Raw genomic sequence first — 24,714 nt, forward strand, 5'->3', positions numbered from 1 at the left:
CTGAGCTGGAGAACTGAGGCGACTGTTCAGAGATGATGTGCGGCGTATGAAGGCAAACGACGCCTATTCCTTGCTGTCGGTATGTGAGCTTTAGATACATTTTTAGCTTCACCTTACTGGTCTTTTTAGCTTTGATGTAGTCTTTGTGTATATTGCAGGATTTATTAGTCTTTCTCTACACACTCAGTCCGTGCTTAGAGATTGATCTGCCTGTTTTGGCCCTTGTACAAGTACATCCATCAGATAATCCATCATAAGCAGAGGATCCAGCAGGTCAACTAATAAAGCAAGCTAAACAACGTGCAGATTAACCTGACATTGCCTCTTCTTTTTATTTTCACATCTTTAGTAGACAACTTCTTTTATATCTGTCTGCTGTGTTTTATCTGCCTTCTTGGCTCCTGGAGAATAGGCCATGCATTGCACAGTTCTATGTTCTAATAAACACCGGGCTATGTATGTGTTCCTGGGTCTTCTCATTTAACTATATGTTACTAATTATAATTATTATTACATTGTATCACCCAACTGAACTAATATTAAAGGACTGTCTTGAAAAAAAAAATGGCCACCTTGGCTGTATATTAGCTACAGGTTCACCGTCCAACAGGTGTAATGTTTTCCGGGAAAATACTTGGGGGGGGGGGGGGGAATTCAATACCGGATGCTATTTCCAACGGTGAAAATAGTGTCCGTCGCCTATTCAATGCTGCAGTTTCCGGAAAAAAAAAAAAAACAGATCCGACCTTAAAACAAGTCAGAACTGCTTTGTTAGAAATGGATCCGGATTATCAAATTCGTGGCCGTTTTCGACAAACCTTGGACTTTCCGACACTCGACAGTTGGAACATTGAATTATGACTGTCTAGTTACTGTTGAATGGAACGAAAATGGCCCAGGATTCCAACTGTTCCGACGTTCATAAATAAATGATCGGCACTTGTGTAATAAATAATAAAAAAAATATAAGCCAATGTGTTCCAATGTCATACTTTTTTACTCTTCCGAAGTGTACAGGAGCCTCTGAAATTTCGATTGAAGTTAGATCCAAGTCATAGGGCCTCACCTCCATTGCGCCAATACAAAATCTTTCTGATTATCAAATCATGTAATTTATCTACTGCATTTGCCACCTTGGCAGTCCAACGTAGGCAAGTATGACAGATGTCTAAGGACCAATCAGATGCTAGTGTGTTTAGTCTATGTCAGCGGTTCTCAAACTGTGGGTCCTGACCTTCTCAGCATGGGGTCGCGACTCCATGTTGCTGACCATCAGGCTGATGACTTTTCTAATCTCAGTCCGTGATTCAAGGAGTCTATTATTTTAGACTCCTCCCATCATTTTGTGCCTCCACAATACTGCCATGTTAGGTGCTGTCTGCTGACTACACATGTGATGTGATGACCTACTGCAGTAACTCGCTGGGGTCCCATAATTATTTTCATTGTCTGATGGGGTCCCAGACCAAAATAGTTTGAGGACCCCTGGTCTGTGTTATCAACAGTGATGGGATGTTTACAGCGCGTCATCTGAAATCCCTACTCCACATCCATTTTGTTCCATTGGATTTTGTTGTTGGGGGGGAAAACACCTAATATCATTGTATCTTCTCCTTGACTCTCAGGTTTGTTCCGTAAACAGCCAAGTTATACTGTATCGGTTATCTCTGATTTCTAGTTGATATATAGTTATATGATTGATACTTTAGGCTTTGCTGTAAGAGTGTGTTCTCTTATTTCTGGAGAAAGGGACATGTTTGGAAGTACCAGAGCATCCACGAAGTTACGCTTGTTATGGGATTTTCAAAGAGCTGGTGTCTGCTTCATTTGAAACATTTATATGCCAAAGTCTAGAGTCACTTTTTGCAACCTGTTGATTTGACTAATTTTTTCAATAAAATGCTAAATGCTAAGTGGCTCTAAATGTATCTGATCTAATTATAGAATTCTGAAAATGTAGTATCTTTATAGCTGTTATTGGTTTTTATTGTTTCCATTGGTTTCAGCACATGTTTTGGAAATAGTTACAGGTTAAAAACCCTTTTGAGCTCCTTCTGGTCTGTTCCTGCATGTAGCGGGCCAAATCCTACATTTCAACAAAAACATTGCAGGACTTCCAAAGTGATAATCATATACTGTAGGCCAGAAGAGCGACAGCACAAAGAGGTACAGGGCCCTTGTCTTGAAAAAGCCGCTCTGAGGACACAAGGATACCTGGACGCCTGCATCCCGCCAGCCCAGGCAACATATCGACACTACAGTGCCACTTGAAACTGTACCCATGTTTACGCTACCGACAGGGTTGTCAGTTGCCTCTAATGCTCACGTAGGCTGCTAGCGGAGAGGCGTCTCACGCTGGCTGGATCTCACAAGCCGGGTACGGAGGATACACAGCTTGGAGGTTGTGCCGTGCCAGGCACAGAAGGCAGCGTCCTTTGAAAAGCAAGCACCTGCTGCTGCCACTGAACTGTGCAAGTTCCTTCACACGCAGGAGCCACCTTCCATTAAAAGTACACACCGTGCTGCCATGAACTGGCTACAAAATCTTGCTTAACCGGAGGTATTTCAATTTACAACATAACATTTTAATTGAGTGAAGACACCATTGAGATTTGCATTGTTGGCCGGCTACCATATATTATCTGGATTTTTCCCTTATTATTAAGGACGACCGTAATACAGTACAGCCAGGGGTGTAACTAGTTATTCATAGGCCCCATAGCAAAAGTTTGAAAGGGCCCCCTATTTAGCAACTGATGGTGATAAATGTATGTAAAACACATTACTTAGACACTAAAGATGGGCCCCCTTCTTCTTGGGGCCCCATAGCAGCTGCGCCCCTTGCTCCTATAGTAGTTACGCCCTTGTGTACAGCTGAGCTTGAGCCGTATACATTGAGCTACTACTATAATTCACTGGCCAAACTGACATTTGTCTAAGCTGAACTTATAATTTATCCTTTATATGTCTTTTTATTAGCTAAATTGATGATTCCCCGAGAGGTATCAAGTATATACCGATAAAAATTTGATTATTCAGTCTTAATCCAATTTTTATTGCCTTGTATGTTTGTGTTTTAAATAAATATTTATTTTGATTATTGGTGTGTGCATCTGGGCACACCAGGCTTTTTTCTTTCTTTGCTTCTAGTTTTGGAGGCTGGCATCCCCCCAGCGTGGTGGCAGCAAGGTTACACAATATACCATTATATTCCCTAGCGCCGTAGACACCTTTCCTCACCCCTTGTCATTAGAGCTTACAATCTGTATAGGGGAGGGGCACAGAGGCAGGGGAGACACTGTAAGCGAGGAGAATAGAGTGGTTTAGGATGAGATTGGGAAAAATTTTAATTATACAGTTGCTCGCTTTATTTATGTGTCTATGTGAATTTCTCTACGGACTGTTCTTTGAGCCCTCTCCATTTTATCCCCGTGTATGATGCAGTGGAACCACCTAAGCATGGGTTGCAGTCATCATGTTGACATTCATCATGTCATAATGTCGACAATGACAATGTAGACATTTATCATCATGTAGACAGTGATGAAATGTCAACATGTATTCTCCCAGGTGGCAAAAGTGGTTATTTACCTACTGCAGACGGCTTCAGCGGCATCTGCCAGGTCCCCGGGTCACTTGCGGGTCAAACCTCTGAGGCTGTGACAGTCCGGTAAGTATTTGGCTGCTATCCCTAACACCCCCCTAGCAGCCTAACTTTCATGTCCGCAACCTAACCCTAACCCCTTGTTCACATTAAGTCAATGTTGACATGTTGCCTCTCTCCATTATACTTATAACAGTGTCGACATCATAACTGTCAACATTGTGGTATTGACATTTTTACTACATCCCTGTGGAACTATACAAATAAAATATACTAACAATAAATATAACCAGTAAGTAATTAGCTGTCCATATTACATCCAATTATGGACTACCTATTGACTTAGACCTCTCAGCCAGCAGAGCCGCTTTCCATGACCGGTAATAACCAATGAAATCCTAATACTCCATTTCCACAGAGCAGCCAAATCTTGCCCCGACTGTTGTCCTTCTCCAGAACGAAGAAAGGTGCAGGCGTTCCAGGGGGAAATAAAACCTTAAATTAAAACTGACTACCTGCAATAATACGCCACAAAAACCAGCCGTTTATAAAATACCCCAAAGGGCTTTTTAACATTTACAAAGAAATCGAAACTCTCCAGCACTTGAACAATAGGAAATGAATTCTCTGTCAGGAAAGCTAGAGGACCAGCTATGCGATGTAAATGGCCAAGAGGGATTAAGGTGGAAGTGTAGTATGTGGACAGCTAAACAAATTACTAACAAAAGTCACTGATTCGTGGGTGTGGGCATCAGTGTTCTGTCAGCGGTGACACCCTGACCCACGCAGCGTACACCAAACGCTTCACCAAAAAAAAAAGTGGAGGCCTCATTCGCTTTGCTAACATCTGGGATTGTATTTGTCATCTTGGCATTCGGTGCAAGTGCAAAAAAAAGAGTAAAGGGGGATTATCCTGACAATGAAGTGAGTTACTGAATCTTGTGATAATGAGAAGCAGAAGAATTCTAATTCCTTTCTATGGTCCCCGAGGTGGAGGTGCGTTTATAGTTTAGCAAAAGGAAAATGTAGGAGGGAAGAACAGATGGCCTAAAAACCCATGAAACAAGACACCATCTAATCCCAGGACTGAGTACCACTATTAATCCTGGTCAGTTCCCTACTGTTAGTTTATAGCAGGTCTCTGAGTGGCTACTGATAAACGGGCTACGAAAAAAAAATGCTGTTTTCACGCAGAGTTTGCAAATGCCGACATCTATCTTCCGTCGGCGCTTAGTAACACGTTCAGCCTTTTTTCATGTGCGTCTTACGCAGTCTGTCCTGGTGAGAATCGAATTCGGAGATAAAACAGAGAGAATTCCCATTTCTGCAAAGCGGTTCTTTCCCTACAGGCAGCAAAACATAGGAATAGCATTTCCTTAAGGGTGAATTGCTTTTTAATTTGGAGATTTGGAGGGAAACCATTTTTTTTTTTTTTGCAGTATCACATTCCCAGTTTCTATCTGATTGTATCGTATTTTACCTCATGATTAACGGTTCTGTACTGGGCCCATTGCGTCTTGCGCCAAGGTGTTATATACTGCATTTGTGTGTGTGTGTGACAGGGAAACCAGCTGGAAGCAGAGATGCAGAAATATATATATATATATATATATATATATATATAGTATCAGGCTTCCTTTGAATAGCTAATATATTGTGGGCGCGTCGGTGGATGTGTACCTGCGATATGTCTGAATCACGTTATTCCCAGTCTTATCGTGTCGGTACAGCACAGCCGATGGCCAATATATCTGCATATATATCAGCGCATTGTGCTGTGTATACAGTAGGGATGGCCATCGACCATCGATGATTCAAAATCATCAATGGTTTATGGCCGATGTTGAATACTTTTGCTATCGATGGGGGAGAACCAGGTGGTTTCCGTACATCGAAGGCTCAGCAAAACCGATGTTTCGCTTCTTTTTTTTTTTCAAAGTGCCCCGACACCTGCGAAGCCCCGCCCATGTGTTTTGATTGGCCCACAGGCCAGTCACTCAAACATAATAGTGAAACAACAATAATGAATAGTTTTACACTATTGATGGCCAGTTGCACTTTCACCATCGATGGCAGAGGCACTGATGGCCATTCCTAGTATACATGCGGTTCAGTGACTGCCCCTACACTTCTTCCAGAGGTAGTCTATAACTGACATCACAGTTGGGCGGCACATCATACCGGCGATCAGTATGTGTGTATGCCGATCTGTCATCCTAGTCTGTATCCAGCAGTACACTACATCCATCCAGCAGCTGCTTTCCACAGAATTGAGAATTAATTCAGATATCCGTGCAAATAGATACTTAATGTACTGTATGTTGAATGCGATCCTTAGCAGCTTAATACAAAGAGCAATCCTACTTCTAATGCCCGGTACACACCAAGACGACCCGCTCATGATGCACATTCTGAGCGGGTTGCCAGTGTCTCGTCAGACCCTCTCACGATCACGTGGAGCGCACGACCCGCTCACGATGTGCGTCGTGATCGGGTTCCTATCCGAACGCGATCCGCACCTATGTTCGTTTTCAGATCCTACCTGCAGCAGGTAGGATCTTCATAAACAATCTTTTCAAGATTTTCTGTCCCAGATATACCGGTTGGTATCCCTAGACTTTCTATAGGTGCCTTGCGCCAATCTTTTATTTAATTTTTTGTGCCCCCCTTATAACATCGTAGTGTCCTGATTTGCCAGGGATATATTGACTTCTGGGAGAACTTTGCTGTTTTGCAATGTATATAAAATATAATATTTATCACAAAATATTGAAATCGGCGCCCCAGTCTTATGGTGTGCACACACGGTGAGATTCCCTTGCTATTCGACTTAATGGTGTGTACACACGGTGAGATTCCCTTGCTATTCGACTTAAACTTCGAGTGCTATACAATCTTTGCCATCTCTGTGCTATTTACGTACAATTCATACAATCTGCATTAGATTTGCACTATATAGTCATTGCTGCCCTGTCTATCTGGGTTTCGATTTGTGCTGTCACCGGAGCGCACATCGGGATCACAGGTAAAAACCCTTTGCGATCTGCTTATGATCTGCATGCGATTTTGACTATATAGTCAAAATCTAATGTCAAATCTCACCGTGTGTACACAGCATTAGAAATCTAATGAGCATCATAATATAATCTTTTTAGGAAATCATATCATATCAGGACATTTGTTATAATAAAAATTCATATTCAATATGCATATACAGTCAGTCCTTGAAGCTGGAGTAAATCACTTGTATTAACAGTTGTTTGGTATCTATCTATCTATATATCTATCTATATATATCTAGAACAACAAAAGGAAGGAGCGCTCCACAGTGCAAGTGTCATTCAGTAAAAAGTTTAATCTTTTAAAATCCAACAAGGAATACACAAGGATGGATCAACGTACCGCAAGCGGCGGATAACACAACCGCAGATGATTGCAGCGAATATTTAGCCGTCTGGCGCTAGCAGCACAGTTGGAGCGGTTACACTCTCACAGACTCGACCGACGCCAGGCCAGGGGAGGTTGTGTTAACCGCTGCTTGCGGTATGTTGATCCACCCTTGTGTATTCCTTGTTGGATTTTAAAAGATTAAACTTTTTACTGAATGATACTTGCACTATGGAGCACTCCTTCCTTTTGTTGTTCTAGATTTTGTAACCTGTAATTAGCCTGTCCGGCAATTATCCGGATTGGCTAATTGCGGGAGCTGCCGGTCTGAGACTGGACTTAAAGTGCAAAATAGACATATGAAACCAGACTTGTTAGTTCCTTGAGATTATAAAAGGAATTTTGTATTGTATATTTGTTATAAATATATATATATGTATTGTATATTTGTTATAAATATATATATATATATATATATATATATATATATATATATATATATATATATATATACAAACTCCCAGCAGCGGCACTCAGAGCAAGAAATAATACAGGAGCCAACAGGACACCTGCAATGCAGTGGGTGACAGGGGCAGCAGTGAGCCCGGTGCTCCAATGGTAGTTCCAACTCTGACTTGGAATGCCAGCATTTAGGAGACCAACAGCATCATCCCGATGTGCAGATTCCTGATACCCCAGGTGATAAGTATTCTACCCCTCCATTGAACCTGAACAATACATGGTTGTCTTTAGCCGCCAGGTGACTTTGATGTGAATGGTACCTTTCATACTCACCTGTTGTGATGGAGTCCGGGGACATGTCACTGCAAACGGATAATCATCTGCGACTTTTTCTTCCCGATTCATCACTGACCTGAACTTCCATTGCACTCTGTTTAGACAGAAAACAAGAGAGCTTGTTGGCCTGAGTTTGAAAATGTAATTAAGAACTTTTGAAATCATGTGTAGAGTACAAGAGTCAGCCCCCACTTGTGACCCTACTACAGCCAATAAAGTTAAGTCCAGTACATCCTGCGGTGGATTAGAAGGGTTTTCCAGACCAGGCTGTGCGAGTGTTTGAAATGTGCGATGGAACAGACCTGTACCACAAGTGTAGCAGTGTTCAGCAACAGACCATATTAATTCATCAATCAGTTGTTTCTGGCTCATATCACCGCAGTGTTTTTCTGTCACTTCGATCAATGAAATAAAGTAATTGAGTTTTATGGCAAGATGGTAAAAATACCTTACACCGCTGTTCTGCCAAAATCGGTACCTACAGTAACTGCTTAATTGTATTTTAGACAATGTACTGGATTCATAGTTTATGTTATGGACTGATTCTTAGCCTACAGCAGCGGTTCCCAACCTTTTTTCTCTCTCGTACCCCCTCCCCTTAATTTGAAATATCCAAATACAAGTGGAGTGGAAGTGAGCGGTATACGTGTCCTTATATTAAGGAGTAGCGGAGGAGTAGTGTGCGGTCAGGAATCGTGTACCTCTGTGTCTGCCCGCTGGCTGTGTACTGTCTCCGGGGTTTCGCTAACACCTGTAGGATTAATGCCGCTGTTTCCTCCACCCGTGTCAGCATGGTGATTTCTGCGGGGAGTGCGGGTAGCTCCGAGTGGATTGCTGGTTGGGCAAAAGCACGAGGATGTGCTGCAGACGAAACCTGAAGAGACGCGATGTGGTTCATCCTAATGGCAATAGGATACTACTTCTGTCATTGAGAGACTTCTTCCACCATTACCAACATTTATTTTCAGTACCCCCAACTGGCCTGCGGTATACATCCCAGGGTTGGGAACCACTGGTCCACAGGAATGCCCACTAACAGTGGAACACCCACTGAAAATCTCTCTGTCTGCATTCAAATATATTCAGTAACTCTGAGCGGTAACCTTTAGGACGCATGCGCAGTTAGAAATGGTACTGTGCCTGTTTGTGTAGCGTCCCTTGCATCGATCAGTTGCGTTTTGCGCGCATCAAACCTTCTGAATGGAGAAGCAGAACTGGGTAGGTACACATTTTAAGGTCCATACACATACTGGGCGACTATGCCCAGCATGTATGGACATCGATGATTAGAACGGCGCAGACGGAGGACGGCTTTGCATAGCGCAGTGCTATGTAAAGCCGTCCTCAAAGGCTCTCATCTGCCGGTAATACCAGCAGATGACCAGCATTCCCGAAGATGTTGTGGGAGCGCGCAGCAGCACTCACCGCCAGGCCATACACACTGGGCGGCTTTGAGTTGAAAGCCGCTCAAACCTGGAGGAGAAAGATGCTAGATGTACAGAGTTATCAGTTTCTTATATAGCGCAGCAGATTTCGTTTCAGTGTCTTATAAAGCGCAGCAGATTCCGTTACAGCTTCTTATATAGCGCAGCAGATTCCGTTACAGCTTCTTATATAGCGCAGCAGATTCCGTTACAGCTTCTTATATAGCGCAGCAGATTCCGTTACAGTTTCTTATATTGCGCAGCAGATTCCTTTAAAAATTCTTATATAACGCAGCAGATTCCGTTACAGTTTCTTATATAGCGCAGCAGATACAGTTGCGCTTACAATTGTAAACAGAGATGAAACAAACTGGGTAACAATCTATAGGGACATAGGAGGGAAACACGAGGACAGGTACCAGTAATAGCATAGCAGTCCCACCAAGTCGCATACATAAGTGTCTCAGAGGGTTATGATGGGCTAAATATGATAGGCTTCCCTGAAGAGGTGAGTTTTCAGGGAATGCTTGAAAGTTTGGAGGCTAGTGGAGAGTCTTATTGTGCGTGGAAGGGCATTCCATAGGATGGGAGCAGACCAATGAAAGTCCTGTAATAGTGAATGGGAGCTGGTGATCTATGCAGAAGAGAGATGCGGAGTGGTCGAGATGGGAGATATTTTGTGATAAGTAAGGAGATATATGCTGGTGCAGGATGGTTAATAGCTTTATATGCGAGTAGAAGTGTTTTATATTAAATACGGTAAGATACAGGCAACCAATGGAGGGACTGGCAGAGCGGATCAGCAGACGATGAGCGTCTTGCAAGGAAGATCAGCCTAGCAGCAGCATTTAGAATGGATTGCAGTGGTGAGAGTCTGTTCTTGGGAAGACCAGTTAGGAGACTATTGCAATAATCAATGCGGGATATAATGAGTGCATGGATAAGAGATTTAGTAGTGTCTTGTGTGAGATAGGGTCGTATTTTGGATATGTTTTTTAGATGCATGTAACATGATTTTGCGGCAGATTGAATGTGGGGAACAAAGAAACATGCAAGTAACTTTATTTTATTAAGAAAATGAGATGAAATGGAAATTGCTGGGTGTTAGGAGGAGAGGACACGGCTTGTCCCCCACCTCTTTAATTTTGTACTTGTTCCCTGGTCCTTCGGTTAGGACTAAAGTACTGATCTGCTATGCACTGCAGGCTGCATCATGACCTGAACATTGACACTGGTACTGTATATGGCTTGTACGGTAATTGTTACTGTTTTATTAAGTACCATTTCCAAAGTAATCATAAGGAAGGAAAGAGAAGCTGAGAGAGATCATATTCCTGCAGGTTACTAGTTTATAAATTGTTATTTCTGTAAATAATGTTTCCAGTCCCCTCTCAGTGGAATATAACTGTCTAAGTGCAGTGCATGATGGCGCACTGCCCAAGAAAACTAATTGCTATTATAATAGCAATTATCTCTAGATACTGTATTTGTTGCCATGGGGACCATTTTGTAAAACAAAGAAATAGTAACGCCCTAGCGGCCGATGATCCTCTGTGACCATTCATTTGAACCCAAACACTTTACACATTAACTATATATTTATACTGTAGTATATAAGCTGTAATTCATTGGAGATAGTGATACAGGTTGGAAGTTTGGTCAAAAAGGTATGGTGGCAAAGCAAGGAGCGAACTGACACACATTTCCCATTAAAATCAATTACTCCCAATTGTTGGTGAACAACCCTCCTTTCAGCATCAACCAAATTGAATGAAGTATCCAAATAACTAAGAAGCAAGCTCGACTGTTACTCGGCAGGTGGGATTCAATGTCCAATGAGGAAACGGGGGGGTGTCCGCGGAAACGGGCGGGGATTGTCAAAATACGGCTGTGATCTTGACAATCCACTGCCGTTTTTGAAAAACCGGCCCGACTGCTTTTAAAGTCCGGGTCCGTTCTGCCGAGATGCCTCTTCAATGCTGTCGGGAAAGACTGAATTGAATAGGCTCCCGCAGCTCTTTCCCCTGTCGGAAATAGCTGCGGGGGATAGAATACCCCCCTTAAACCGCTCGCTAGTGTGATGCACAGTGGATTGTCCTGACCTGGGAGGGTTCATGCCTTGGACATTGAGCCTTATATAATGAACAATATCGATAATTTTGGCCCTTCTGAGTGATATTGTTCCCAATATCGACCAGTGTGTATGCAGTGAATGATGACCCCCCCATTCCCGTTATCTGTACATGCGGCGTAAATTTTTTCTATATCGCCAATAACTGCATGTACAGAGCGGGGACCTGGTGTCGCCACTGAACGATATCATTAATCATTTAATTGAGTGTGTATGCCCAATGTCATTCGACCAGCTGTTCAAGGTCATATACAGATGTAGCCCCTGCCATCTTTGGCCGGGGCTCGCCAGCCCCTCCCCGCTGGCGAGCGCCGGCGGACAGGGGCTACACTGAACTGGGACGCGCGTGCGTCCCACATGCACACGCACGCGCATCCCAGTCTCTCGGCGGGGACGCTGTGTGGCCCTGCCCGTCTCCGCTTCAGGGAGACGGGCAGGGTTAGGGGGGCGCTCGGGGCGGCGAGGGGTACCTGCGGCGACGGCGGGGGAGGCGGCGGGGACCGGAAGCAGGCTTCGTTGCCAGGGAGTGCGTGAGCGTCTCGTGTGCGTGCACACCCTGCAAAGATGGGCTAAGCTCCATCTGTACCTAATGATATTGCTCATGGAGCGAGCCATCAAGTGTGTATGGGTCTTTAGTGTTAGGGACGTAACAGATGAGGTCGCCTGGTTGTGGTTGGTTATATTGCTGAGTTTATTCGAATGTGATTAGCAGTATTTAGTACTTCTAGTGTGCAGCTGCATTTTCTCTTTTTTTTTTGGGGGGGGGGGGGGGATGTTGCACTGCAAAATGGGCAGATTTAAAAATGCAGGGAGACTTATAGTTGGGAGGGGCGTGTCCTCTTGTAATTCTACATTTCAGTGTAAGAGCGAAGTTTACGGTTTTGCCAAGGTGGAAATTACGCCCTTTAAATAAAACAAAACAAAAACCTCCAGATTAATTCGGATCCATATATACTGTATATATTTATTTACAGTTTCTTATATAGCACCGCATCTTATATGTTGGTTAGGGCGACAGCACTAAGGTTGACATGAGCAAAGGTAGATACATGGGAAGGTCAACATGGGTTTAGGTTGACAGGTCATTCGGTCGACACAAGCATTAGGTTGATGTGGGCAAGGTCAACATGTACCGACAGGTGGCATTTCTTGCCCTACCATCCACTAGGGTGTGATGGGAGAATAAAATTGTGTGCTGAGCGTAGGCGACTATGTCAACATTGGGGTGAAAACCACTTGTCGACCTTTTTGAATATTGACCTTTTGGATGTCGACCTAGCACATGTCGACCTAATGCTTGTGTTGACCTAAGCCAATGTCCCTTCTCATGTGTCGACATTGTCTCATGTCAACCTTCCATGACCTTAGCGCTGTTGACCCTATGACCCATACCCCGCAGCAGATTCCGTTGTGCATTACAATAGTAGACAGTGATAGAACAGACTGGGTAACAACAGACAGACATGGAGGTCGGAGGGCCCTGCTGCAAGCTTACATTCTATAGACAATTTCCTATTCATCATCTTTTTCTACAATACTACATGTTGTAGACAGCCATTATTAAGTCATTAAGGTAACCCTGCTGTAATGAAGCATTGGTTCCGGGTCTCAGCTGATTGCGAAGGCAAAGTGTATGAATTCCTGGGCTATAAGAATCGTGAAATTGCTGCAGTTGCTGTAACCCGAGGTCTGCTCCCTGGCAGTATGGCCGTGTAAGCGAGAGCCTAATCTGCTCAATCCGCTGCTTCTGCTTTAAAAACAGTTGGCTCTTACTTTTGGCGTCCAGTTGCATTTTTATGGAAAATGCAATTTTCTTCATTGTCTCTATTTCAAGAGATTTTTTTTTTTATTGTGTTTAAATAATTTTGCCTCTGGGAGAGCTTGTAGTTAGCGGAGAGGCTCGTTCTACGCCAAGCAGCCTTTTATGCATGATATAACTGCTCTCATGTATCAAGGATCACAAATTTCTGCAAAACAGTCATTCATTTGGGTCTTGCTCACATGTAAACAGTGTACCACATGTATGTCAGCCAGCTGGCAGGATAAATAGGACTTATCTAATCTTATGAGGGAGTTCTTGTCTCGCGGAAGTGCAACAGCTCTGGAAAGCTCAGAAGGTTGCTGGGATCTTCATGTTACTCTGACTGGTAATACTATATCCAGTATATGCTTACTCACAGCTGCGCTCGCACATCTCCTGTTCTGCTACCTTTCTACAGCAGCCGCTTCCCTGACCAAATTCACTACTGTTACAGTTATGGTATCCGGCATCACACAGGCTGGTAGAAGGCACCCCAAAATATTGTAACCGTTTTCTTCATATGTTTTGAAAAATTATTTCCAAGCACAGTGCTCAGTATTATTTACACTTAAGTGAAATAAAAAATATATTATATGTCTTTATATACACAGTGCTCAATGCTTGCCATTATACGCCGGTATGGTATACCGGCATAGTCCCATTCGCTTTTATCCAGCAATAAACAGGCGGCCTGCGGAACATCTCGCCCTTCAATATGGGGGCTGTGACTTGCAGTGTGTCCCACCCATCCAGCGGCTTGCAGTGCGCCTGCCAGCCCACTCTGGCGGCACAGACACCCAGGATAGAGTGACCATGCCGGCAGCAGTCAGGTGTGCAGTATATGTGTTAAGAGCACACATCATGGAAGGTCACAATGGTCAGGGTCAGTGCCTGTGTGTCAGCATCTGAGTGTCAGCCTGTGTCAGCGTACAGTTTGTTTGTCAGTGAGTCAGTATCTGACAGTGTGTCAATGTATGTCCGTGTCTGTAAGTCATTGTTGTTGTGTCGTCTCTCCTCTTCAGCTGGTTAACAGAAGCAACTGGTAATTAACATCAGATTCTACAGATAGTTTTGTTACCCACCACACCACATCAGTCTGCCTCACCGTCCCTGTTATCTGAAGGACATGCCCCCTTTTTTGGGACCACACCCCTCTCCCACCGCATACAGTGGGAGGATGTACTATGGCATGCAATACATCGTACAGTAGGTTCTTTAAAAGAAACTGCGATTTTTCACTGATGCCTCCAACTCGATCGATTGTATGTGCTGCACATATGCTCTGCAGAGTCCGATCTGATGCACACCGCGGATCGGATGTCACACCAACGAAATCGGGACCCAATCCCATAGTATAGAACAACTGTATGATTGGGGCACTCTTTGTTAAATTGTTAATGAAGATATAAAAGTTTTATTGATATGCATTAAAATGTACATCCAAGTGGAGTACCCCAGGGATCTGTACTTGGACCGGTGCTTTTTAATATATTTATTGGTGATATTGCAAATGGAATTGAGGGTAAAATGTGCCTTTTTGCAGATGACACAAAGGTATGCAAGAGGGTAGACACACCAGGAGGGGTAAAACAAATGATGGGACTGCTATGCTATTACTTGTGTTTCCCTCCTATATCCCTATAGATTGTAAGCTTGCAGCAGGGCCCTCCTACCTCCAAGTCTGTCTGTTGTTACCCAGTTTGTTTTATCACTGTCTACTATTGTAAAGCGCAACGGAATCTGCTGCTCTATATAAAAAACTGTAAATAAATAAATAAATTGATGTTCTAGGTAGATTAGAGGAATGGTCAAGAACATGGCAACTACACTTTATTGCCAAAAAATGCAACCTCATGCACTTGGGTCTCAAAAATCCAAAGACTAAATATAGTATAAATTGCACTATAATGGTAACTACTGAAGAAGAGAGGGATCTAGGTGTCACTATTTCAGGGGACTTAAAGGCAGGTAGGCAATGTAACAAAGCAATGAAGACAGCAAGTCCGATGCTTGGTTGCATAGGGAGAGGTATCAGCAGTAGAAAGAAAGAAGTAATAATGCCACTGTATAGGTCATTGGTACGACCTCACCTAGAGTATTGTGTTCAGTTCTGGAGGCCATATCTCCAGAAGGATATAAATACATTAGAGACTGTACAAAGAAGGGCAACTAAAATGGTGCATGGCCTACATCTCAAAACATACCAGGAAAGACTAGAAGATCTTAATATGTGTAGTTAACAGCAGAGAAGGGAAAGGGGGGACATGATAGAAACTTTCAAATATATCAAGGGTGTTAACAAGGTACAGGTGGGAGACATTCTTCACAGGAAGAGGAACAACAGAACACAAGGACATGCACTGACACTGGGGGGAGGAAGGTACAGGTGGGAGACATTCTTCACAGGAAGAGGAGCAGCAGAACACGAGGACATGCACTGACACTAGAGGGAGGAAGATTCAGGGGAAATGTGAGGAAGAATTACTGCACAGAAAGAGTAGTGGATAAGTGGAATAGCCTACCATCAGAGGTGGTAGAGGCAAATACAGTAGTACAATTTAAACATGCTTGGGATAGGCATATTGATATCCTTACAAAAAAATAAGGATCAAATAGGGTTTGAGGTAACAGGTTTAAAAAAGGGGCAGACTATAGATGGGCCAAGTGGTTCTTATCTGCCGTCAAATTCTATGTTTCTCTTGTCTCTGCCTCAGAGCTCTGTGTTACATACCATGGATCATGTTGCAGTACGATGATTAAACAATTTCACAACACGTAATGATGACACAAAATAAAAGATAATGTAGAGTATGTTTTTTTTCCTCACAAAATCAAAACAAATATGTCAGACTCACTTGTTGGACAAGCCAACTACTGGTCGCACACAGAATATAGGTATGGAGCACATCATTTTATTCAGCAGAAGCTGCTTGTGCATCCTATTTGCTCCGCTTTGCAAATAAGACACTGTTTTGTGAATAAGATGTATTGTATTAGAAGAAGTCGCACATGAAGACACTTGGCGCTACCAAGTCAAAGCATCGCACAATGCGGCTAGAAGGGATATTTAACACACAAGGAGGCTAGGTGTACACATCAGTATGTTTATTTTTAGCACATATACGATAGGTACAGTGTACATCTGTCATCCATTTGTTTTGGTGCTGGTTGCTCTCACAAGAGGATCATCTGGCTGAGGTAGCTAATGGGGACACACTATGCCAAGCCAAGTTGCTTAGTGCTGTGAGGACATCTGATGAAGGAATAAGCTGAGGTTAATGAATTGAAGATGGTACAATTAAATCGAATTTGATAAATAAGCAAATAAACAAGACTCGTTACACCACCCACAAAGTACACTCTAATGGGCCCCATACATCAGCAATCACAATTTATGGATTTTCAGATATTGGGATATTTTGGCCAGATAAATGGATTTTCAGATCTATCCGACTTTGCCCACACATTACAGATTTATTTCAGTGATCGGCAGATTTATTGCATCTTCATATCTGGAAATTGCATCTTCATATCTGGAAATTGCCCCAATCGATTGTCATTTCAGCTGTTCATAATGTAAATACATGAAGAAAACGAATTGGGAATGCCCACACATCTAAAAAAGATCCGCAGATAATACCAGATTATTAAGCATGTTTAAAAACCTGATTAAGCAATCGATTGGCGATTGTGATTGGGATTGCCAAAAGGGGGAGCCCACACATCTAAAATTAATTGTGGCAATCATCTCCATATCTGAAAATTGTCACAATTAATTGCTGATGTATGGGGCCCTTTGGCTAAACTCTGCCCTTGCAATGTTTGGTAAGTGTCCAAAGCTTTATCAGGTTTGATCTGTTAGTGCAGACAAGCAGCTCATATAGAACTGCTGAGGAATTTTATTGCAGACTCGCTCTGCCAGTTTACCTGGAGGTGGAACTGAGGATAGAAATAAAATTCCAAGCTCTTTGAAGAAGGCACTGAACACAGAGACCATCTAGCAGACCTTTGTATGTGAAGTTCTGAGAGTCTTGTATGGCCAGTGGCATTTTTCTTCCATGGCCATAAAGCCAAGGTTGTGGTGTTACTTTGCAAGCTGAAATGGTTGTGGGTGAAATCCATGGAGATTGGCCCGATGATAGCAGGATAATAGATCATGGGTGCTGAGGAGAAGGTACTTGTGTTTGGGGTGGAAGTCCATGTCTTCTTGTGAGGCCTACCGTATGTTTGGTCATGGCTGCTATACCCTACATACCTCTCAATTGATCATTCTGCGCTCCACCTAACCGAGCACCTGCTGTCCGCGTCTCCCTGCCCTGCGCTGAAATGATGCCATTCGGTGTCTGTTGATGATGCGCTGTAACCGATATGTTGGCATCACAACTTCTCTGCATATAATAATTCTGTCTTTGCTTTCTTTTCTCGAGCTGTGGATTTTGTAAATGATTATTAAAAATGAGCATTATAAACGCAAAAAGTCCAGTTAACGCAATGCTTAGTAGAAATTTATTATGGGGAGTTTATTGTACGTGTATAGTACCTACTAAATCAGTACAGTGTATGATATACAGGTGTACCTGATCAACTGCAACATGGCACACGGCTTTTACACTGCCAGTGTGAACAACACAGCTTTTTCCCAGATGGCGGCGCCCGACCCCCTGTTCTCACTGCTAGGCAAATTCCCGGGTGAAGCAGTTCTATCCAGTAATTTGCCTTTTTCAGTGTGAATGGGTCAACCCAGATCGGCATACCCGGGTCTCCATACAGGGTAAAACGCAGGGTTGGAGACCCAGGAATTTCTACCTGGATTTTCCCGTTCACACTGTACAAAACCTTGTGTTGTAAGGCAAATAACTGGGTCGACATGCTTGACCTGGGAATTTGCTTGGCAATGAGAATGGGGTATAAGTCAGTGGAGAAGATGGGGTGTGTATGGACTAGTTGCTAATATTGTGCAGCTATCTGGGGAACATTTTGGCCATGGATCTATGGGGTGTGCAGCCCAATAATAGAATGAAATGGGAAAGGGTGGCCCAAACCCAGTCCATGTTTTAACCTTTTGCAGTCAACATTTTAATGTTTAAATTAATTGTAATTTTATTTTCTGTTTATTCAAAAATGGTCTACATTGAATGTTGAACGATGTTAATGTTCTTATTTTAAAGTGGCTTACCACTGAATCTGCTACTAGCGCTAAGGCTTTTGAGCTTGATTAGACGTTGGGCCTGAAACGGTTAAAGATATCCATTTTGGACACCGGTAACTTAATTAATACCCCAGCCTATTAGATTTAACCATCAGTATTAAACAGTGGATATCCTAAAATTCTGCACTGTTATGGTGCCTTGAAGACTGCGTTTGGCAACTACTGCTTTAAAAAATAAATTTTATACTTCAAAGCAGAGTAATGACGCCACAGTCAATGTTACCCCCTGCTTCCTTATGGCCAAATCCAGCACATATATTCTCAATAGCAGTGGCGGAAGTTCCCCCCAGTTGCCCGGAGGCAAGATAAATAATGGTGCCCCCCCACACACACAGCACCTTATATAAATATATATGCATGTGTGTAAGTATGTATGTTATGTTTAAAATAAAGAGAGTGTTATGTCTATGGTCCTGCGAAGAGGGGAAGTCAGCCACAGAAGCAATATGGATGGCTTTCAATTAAATTATTTAAACTTGCAGGGGAGGAGAGGTGCCCCCTTGGGAGCAGGAGCCCGGCGGCAGATGACTCCATTGCCTCCCAGAGTTCCGCCTCTGCTTATCAGAGTATCTGTCTCTTCTGAGTCTGTTTCAGAAGTACCACATTGATGATAACATGGAGGCCTGTCCATAGTAACTTTAAAAAGACAATACAATATTTAATTCAGGTTAAACATTTGTTCTGTACTTTGAGATCCCATCTGAGCTTTTGATTCCAATATCTACAAATAAATGATCAGGGCAGGAAGTATCGGTGCACTATTTATATATCTCTATCATCTATTTATAATAGCGGAGTTGTGTTGAGGCCCTTGCTTTTCATGGATACAGTATATATTGTATAATATGGCTTTTGTTAGAAGTAAGGAAAGCGGAAACATCTGTATGGTGTATGTGGCCCTCAGGCCACCTTCTCCCCATGTTATTCCAAGTGATCTGATTTCATGAGGTCAGTCTATAGGCTGATTCTTCCATGTACTCTGCAAGTCCATATAAGAATGTCACATATTATGTGGTGAAACACAGTTCAAATAAACCAAACCATTGCAGTGCGACGTGCACTGGGAGCATATGACTACTGCATGTTCCATTGTCTGGCCATGTTTTGCAGACCAGCTCATGGTCCATGGTCCATGGTCCCAGTAGTGCAGATCTTGTGTGTGGTAATCGGGTCTATTTCTGACAGGGGATAAGTCAAATGCTTGTGAAAAATGTTGTTTTACTCAGATTAAAGCCTGGCTCCTGCTTCATATCATTTTATCAGATGTTAAGGGGGAGTATTCAATCTTGGCAGACATCTCGGATCAGTATTCAATCACGGACGGTTTTCGGGCAGGACTCGCATGTGCGGGTTCCACTCTGCATTGTGGAAAATGGCAGCTGCGTTGAGAAATCCAACGTTGTTTTTGCTGATCCAAGGACTTTCTGGCAGTTGGAGAAATGGACCAGTCATTGAATAGGTTAAAGGTCAATTCGACCTTATCTTGCAGGAACGGACAATGTTTCCGCCTGTCAGAAATATCATCCAGGATTGAATACCACCCTGTAGTAAAACATCTTGTGCTGCTTACCGCCGTCCAGATAGACCTGTATGGAGGAATGACGTACTGTAACATATGTGCTAAAGCTGCAGTGGCCAAAGAGGTCCTCAAGATCTATGAACAGTTCATGTATTCCAGGTCACCGGTGGATTTGTAGAATGTGTCAGTTAGGAATGAATTCAGCACATGTTTGAAAATCAGGGTTGCCTACCCTCCCGGAATGACCGGGAGGGTCCCGGAAATCGGGTCCCCCTCCCGGCCCCCCCCCGGAAAGGAGGGCAACCCTCCCGCATTGCCCTGCAACCACCAGCGGCCCGCCCCTCGGCGGGGGGTCCGTGGGTCAAATGACGCGATCGCGTCATTTTAGCACTGCCCCCCGCAGTGCAATGCATAAAATACCGGCATTGCACGGTGGGGGCGGGGCAAAATGACGCAAACACTCTACCCACGCCCCCAAAACAGGTCAGCCCGGCCGTGGCTCTGCCCCAGCACCGCCCCTATTTGCTCCTGATTTTGGCCCCGCCCCCTGTCATGCTGAGCTGGCTGCCCTCTCCCGGAGATGGCAGCAATAAAGTCGGCAACTATGTTGAAAATGTGACAGTTGATAATGGCTCCATCTGTGCATAAGCTAGGTTGTGTGGAAACTGTGGAAAACCATGGCAAACTGAGGAAAGCCACGTTATCACAGGGAGAACATGCAAACTACTCTCAGATAGGTCTTGACTGGGCCCATATGAGCCATGACTTTAATGCGTTATCCATCATGCCACCATCCGCATGTTAGTCTAGCACGTTATATTGTCTAGCACATTAACTGGCAAGGTTACATTGCCAACGACAGGAGCCAGGATTATAATATACTGTAAGGCTAAATACAATTTGTACTACAATTTGTACATCTTATCAACACAATATAAGGCAGGCTTATCCACAGACTTCCCTGCTGGCAAGGGAAAAGACTTGAGATACATACATACCCAATTGTAAAATGGCGCCCTTGGTGGAAAGTCTTCTACACACCTCAATTGGTGCCACAAGTATTATAACACAAAAGTCCATAACAAAAGTTTTTGTTTTATTAAAAAGTATTTTTTTCAATAAAAATGTTCAAAGACGATATTTGTTGTGTATTTTATAATAATACGTGCCGCATCACTAATGCGTTTCGTCCCCTAGGGGACTTATTCAGGGGTTTAGCTAAAATATTTTGGCAATCTTTGCAGGGTTAATATGAGGTTATGGATCCAGGGTTGTACAGGATAGCTAAGTCTTTACACTCTGGCATTTAATTAGATAGCTGCTATACAGACATAGTAATTATATAACCGCAATAGGTGTAGACGTGTGGGTGCTTTGTTCCTCATGGGGGGTTTAGAATGATTAGTATGCATACTATTTCCCTTAAGAGAGAAATCCCACAGGAAAAAGCTTTGACAGGCCCAAAAATATCACCTGCTCAAATGGTTCAATAGTGTATGAAATTCTATTAGTGCCCAATTAGTCACCATTTACCTCACAGCCAGGAGGAGTATTCTCTGTGAAGGCTCCGCTAGAAAAAAAAAAATATATATATATATTTGCAATAAATATGCTATATGATGGAGGAATGCTTCCTTGGCTGCGTTTAGCTGCTGCCTGCCATATGATACGTTTTTTACTGGGTTTTTTCTTCTTCATTAAAACGGAATTTTGTACGATTGTACTGGTCCCTTTTATCAGCCGCATTGCCTTCGGTTGGTTTAGGAAAATATATATAGCATTCTTTACATGTGAATTAATATAAATGTTTTGTTTTATTTTTAGTCTCTGGGGCATTGTTTATGCTGAATGTAAATGATTTTGTTCTTAAAACAAGCCTGACGGAAAGAAGCAGAAATCTGATTGGTCCAGTCTCCGGCTCTGTTAATCTTGAAGCCGATTGGTGCAAGCATAGCGGGAATCCAGGTTCCCTGCATTCAACTCCTAAAATTCTCCTTGATGTCAGATGTGGGGTGATACAGGTGAGACCCACTGTAAAGCCCTGTTTTCTACTGTTCTTGCATGTGACAAGATAACTTCCAGATTTTATTTTGTATATTTTAAGGTTGTTTAAGTTGTATGTATTCCACTGCAAAAAAACTGTAAAACAGATGTCTGGTTATTAGGTGGAGCTATAAACAGTACTCAGACATTAATAAACTATTAGCTTAAATCTATTATACACCATTGATTTAAATTTAATATACGCAATCCATATCTCCCAAAATGACCCATTCCAGAAGGGACAAAATGCTCCTGGACTTTCCTCTTGATAGCAGTAAAGTGGTAAAACAGTGGTAAAACACCTTTCTTATCTACAGTTTATATATAAAAGGCTAAGAACTGCTCACCTCTATGAAGTGAAGTACTGCCAGTGACCACTAGAGGCCACTCGATTGACCAAATTACTCCTTTGTGTGCTAAAATATGTCATAAAAGGAAGTGAAAGCAGTTTTTGCAGGGACACTGATCTGTGTTAAACTTGCTGGATATGGAGAGCGTGAGCTGTAAAGACAAAGGGGTGTATTCAGTGCGGGGCGAGGGGGATTTGTAGGGCGAGGATGGGTTATTTTTGGCGAGAAAAAGCCATCCTCTACGTCCAACCACCCTCAATGTTTGGGAGAAACCCTTGCTGAAAGAAACCAGCGAGGTGGAAACGGCGAGTGAAGGGGAAGACGTTGAATACTCTGACGGCGAGCTATCTGCACTGCTCACCAGATATTTTGCCAACGGCAATGAGTATACCCCATAGATTGGAGGTAGGAGCAGATAGGGACTGGAGTGGAAGGTGGTAATGCACCAGCTGTGTTTAAAAAATGACAGTAGTTGATTGGCTGGTGCGTTATCACCTTCCACTTTATCACTGCCTTATCACTTTATCACTGCTTTATCACTTCACCAGGCTTAATACATCTGCCTTATTGATAGGTATATGCAATCTAATTTAACACCCTTCCCCTGCAGGGACACCCAACAGCTCTGCCAGGCCCTGGTAAAACGAGGCAGTGAGCTCTTAACTGTCAATTTACAAGCTGGGTTTTAAAAAAATGACAGTTGTGAGCTAATTGGCTGCTGCATTACCACCGGACACTTTATCACTTCTCCAAGCTTAATAAATCTGCCCGACCTTATCCGACAACGCAGAACCCGATTTTGTACGTGCGTGGAATGGGGCCTGTGCAAGGAAAGCTCATTAAACATCTGAGATGTACGTAAACCACCAGGTTTTTTTGAATCAGGCCCTTTGAAACTTAAGCGAGCCAACATTTAAACATGTTTGAAACTGGAACATCTTGATTGCGAATGACGTACAAAAAAACACAAATGACAGAATGAAACATAGAAAATAAGTTTTCTGAAGTAGTATTTATTTAATGTACATAGGGGGGCATCTTAGCTATAGATAATAGTGGAGCACGTTGTTTGATTCATTGGACAAATTATCTGTGTTGATGTTAACCAGGATTGAAAACAATAGCTTACTGTACTGCGAACACGAGTCACAGGAAGTTATCTTTCTTTTTAACATTTCTCATGAACTATGAATGAGACCCTGCCAAATAAAATATATAATCAACATGAAAAAGTGCTGCTTTAGATAACTTCCAGATTGAGCTGTATGCTTTTTATACCTTTCCACGGCTAATAATGTTTTCTTTGTAGGTTTTCTGGGGTCAAGAGAACCTGAATTGCTTAACACTTTTAAATGAACTTCTCCAAGAATACCTGAGCAGGGATTCGGGATTTAACACCGCTAGTTGTGAACAGCCTCTCCCCCCGGTCTCACCGGCTATTGGTAGACCGCCAACCCCTAAGACAGAACACAGCTCGGATGACTTGAGAACTGGCCTGTTTCAATACATACAGGATGCAGGTAAGGCCAGAGGCGGACCTACAATTGGTGCAGCAGGTGCAGGGCACCGGGGCCATTGAGGACTATGGGGCCCACTAATGCCCATATCACCCTCTGGTTCTCCCTGTCACCCACTTCCTCCCACTGCTTCGATCTGTCAAACTCTGCCTCCCCCTGTCACCCACAACCGTGTTGCATATTATGATCTTGGTTTGGGGTGGAAGAAGGGGGCCCAAATTATATTTTTGCACCTGAGCTCACCACTGGGTAAGGCCATTTCAGTCATTTTATTCTAATATTATTTGAGTTGACCACCATATTTCCTTCAGCCAAATTAGTTGTCCAAAGTCAAGTAATACAAGCAAGAAGAAATGTTAAAAAAAAACCGAATACTGTATGTAGCAATTGTACAATAGCAAAACAAAACCGATATGTCATTTTTGATATTTAAGATATATTTTTTAATTTTTGAGTAAGGAAGTTGCTTAATCCCTCATTCAGACCAAACACATTATTTAGCCGAACAAACCAAGAAGATGCTTCTGTGAAGCAGTATAGCATGGCAAGATCACACTAATGTAGGCCACAATAAATATCTAAAAGGTTGAGTTAGACTTGAAGGGCGAGAGGTTCAGGGGAAATTTGTGGAAAATGACTTTACAGAAAGGGTAGTGGATAAGTGAAATAGCCTGCCATCAGAGGTGGTAGAGGCAGAGGGGGGGGGGTATTCAATCTTGACCGCTATTTTGGACCTATTCAATACTGCCGTTTCCTACAGCATTGAAGGCGGATTCTGACAAAACAGATCCGACTTTAAAACAAGTCAGATCCGTTTTGTCGGAAATGGCCGCAGATTGTCGGATTCTCAACTGTTTTTTGTCAATCTGTGGCTATTTTCACTGACATGCCCACTTTCCGACAGTCGTAACATTGAATACCAACTGTCGAG

The 24,714-nt window shown here is 42.9% G+C and overlaps 1 protein-coding gene across 4 annotated transcripts in view; it reads left to right on the top strand.

Annotated features, from left to right (window-relative positions):
* Window positions 1-24,714, top strand: part of VPS13B (vacuolar protein sorting 13 homolog B) — a 790,826-nt gene that overhangs the window by 635,652 nt on the left and 130,460 nt on the right. For all 4 annotated transcript variants that reach the window (XM_083186988.1, XM_083186990.1, XM_083186987.1 and 1 more), the window contains exons 37-38: window positions 21,698-21,894; window positions 23,576-23,786. In XM_083186988.1, coding sequence (XP_083043114.1) covers window positions 21,698-21,894; window positions 23,576-23,786 — 408 coding nt within the window. The remainder of the gene's footprint in view (window positions 1-21,697; window positions 21,895-23,575; window positions 23,787-24,714) is intronic.

Source organism: Crinia signifera, chromosome 5 (assembly GCF_055691185.1).
Source record: "Crinia signifera chromosome 5, ASM5569118v1, whole genome shotgun sequence".
NCBI classification, from domain to species: domain Eukaryota; kingdom Metazoa; phylum Chordata; class Amphibia; order Anura; family Myobatrachidae; genus Crinia; species Crinia signifera.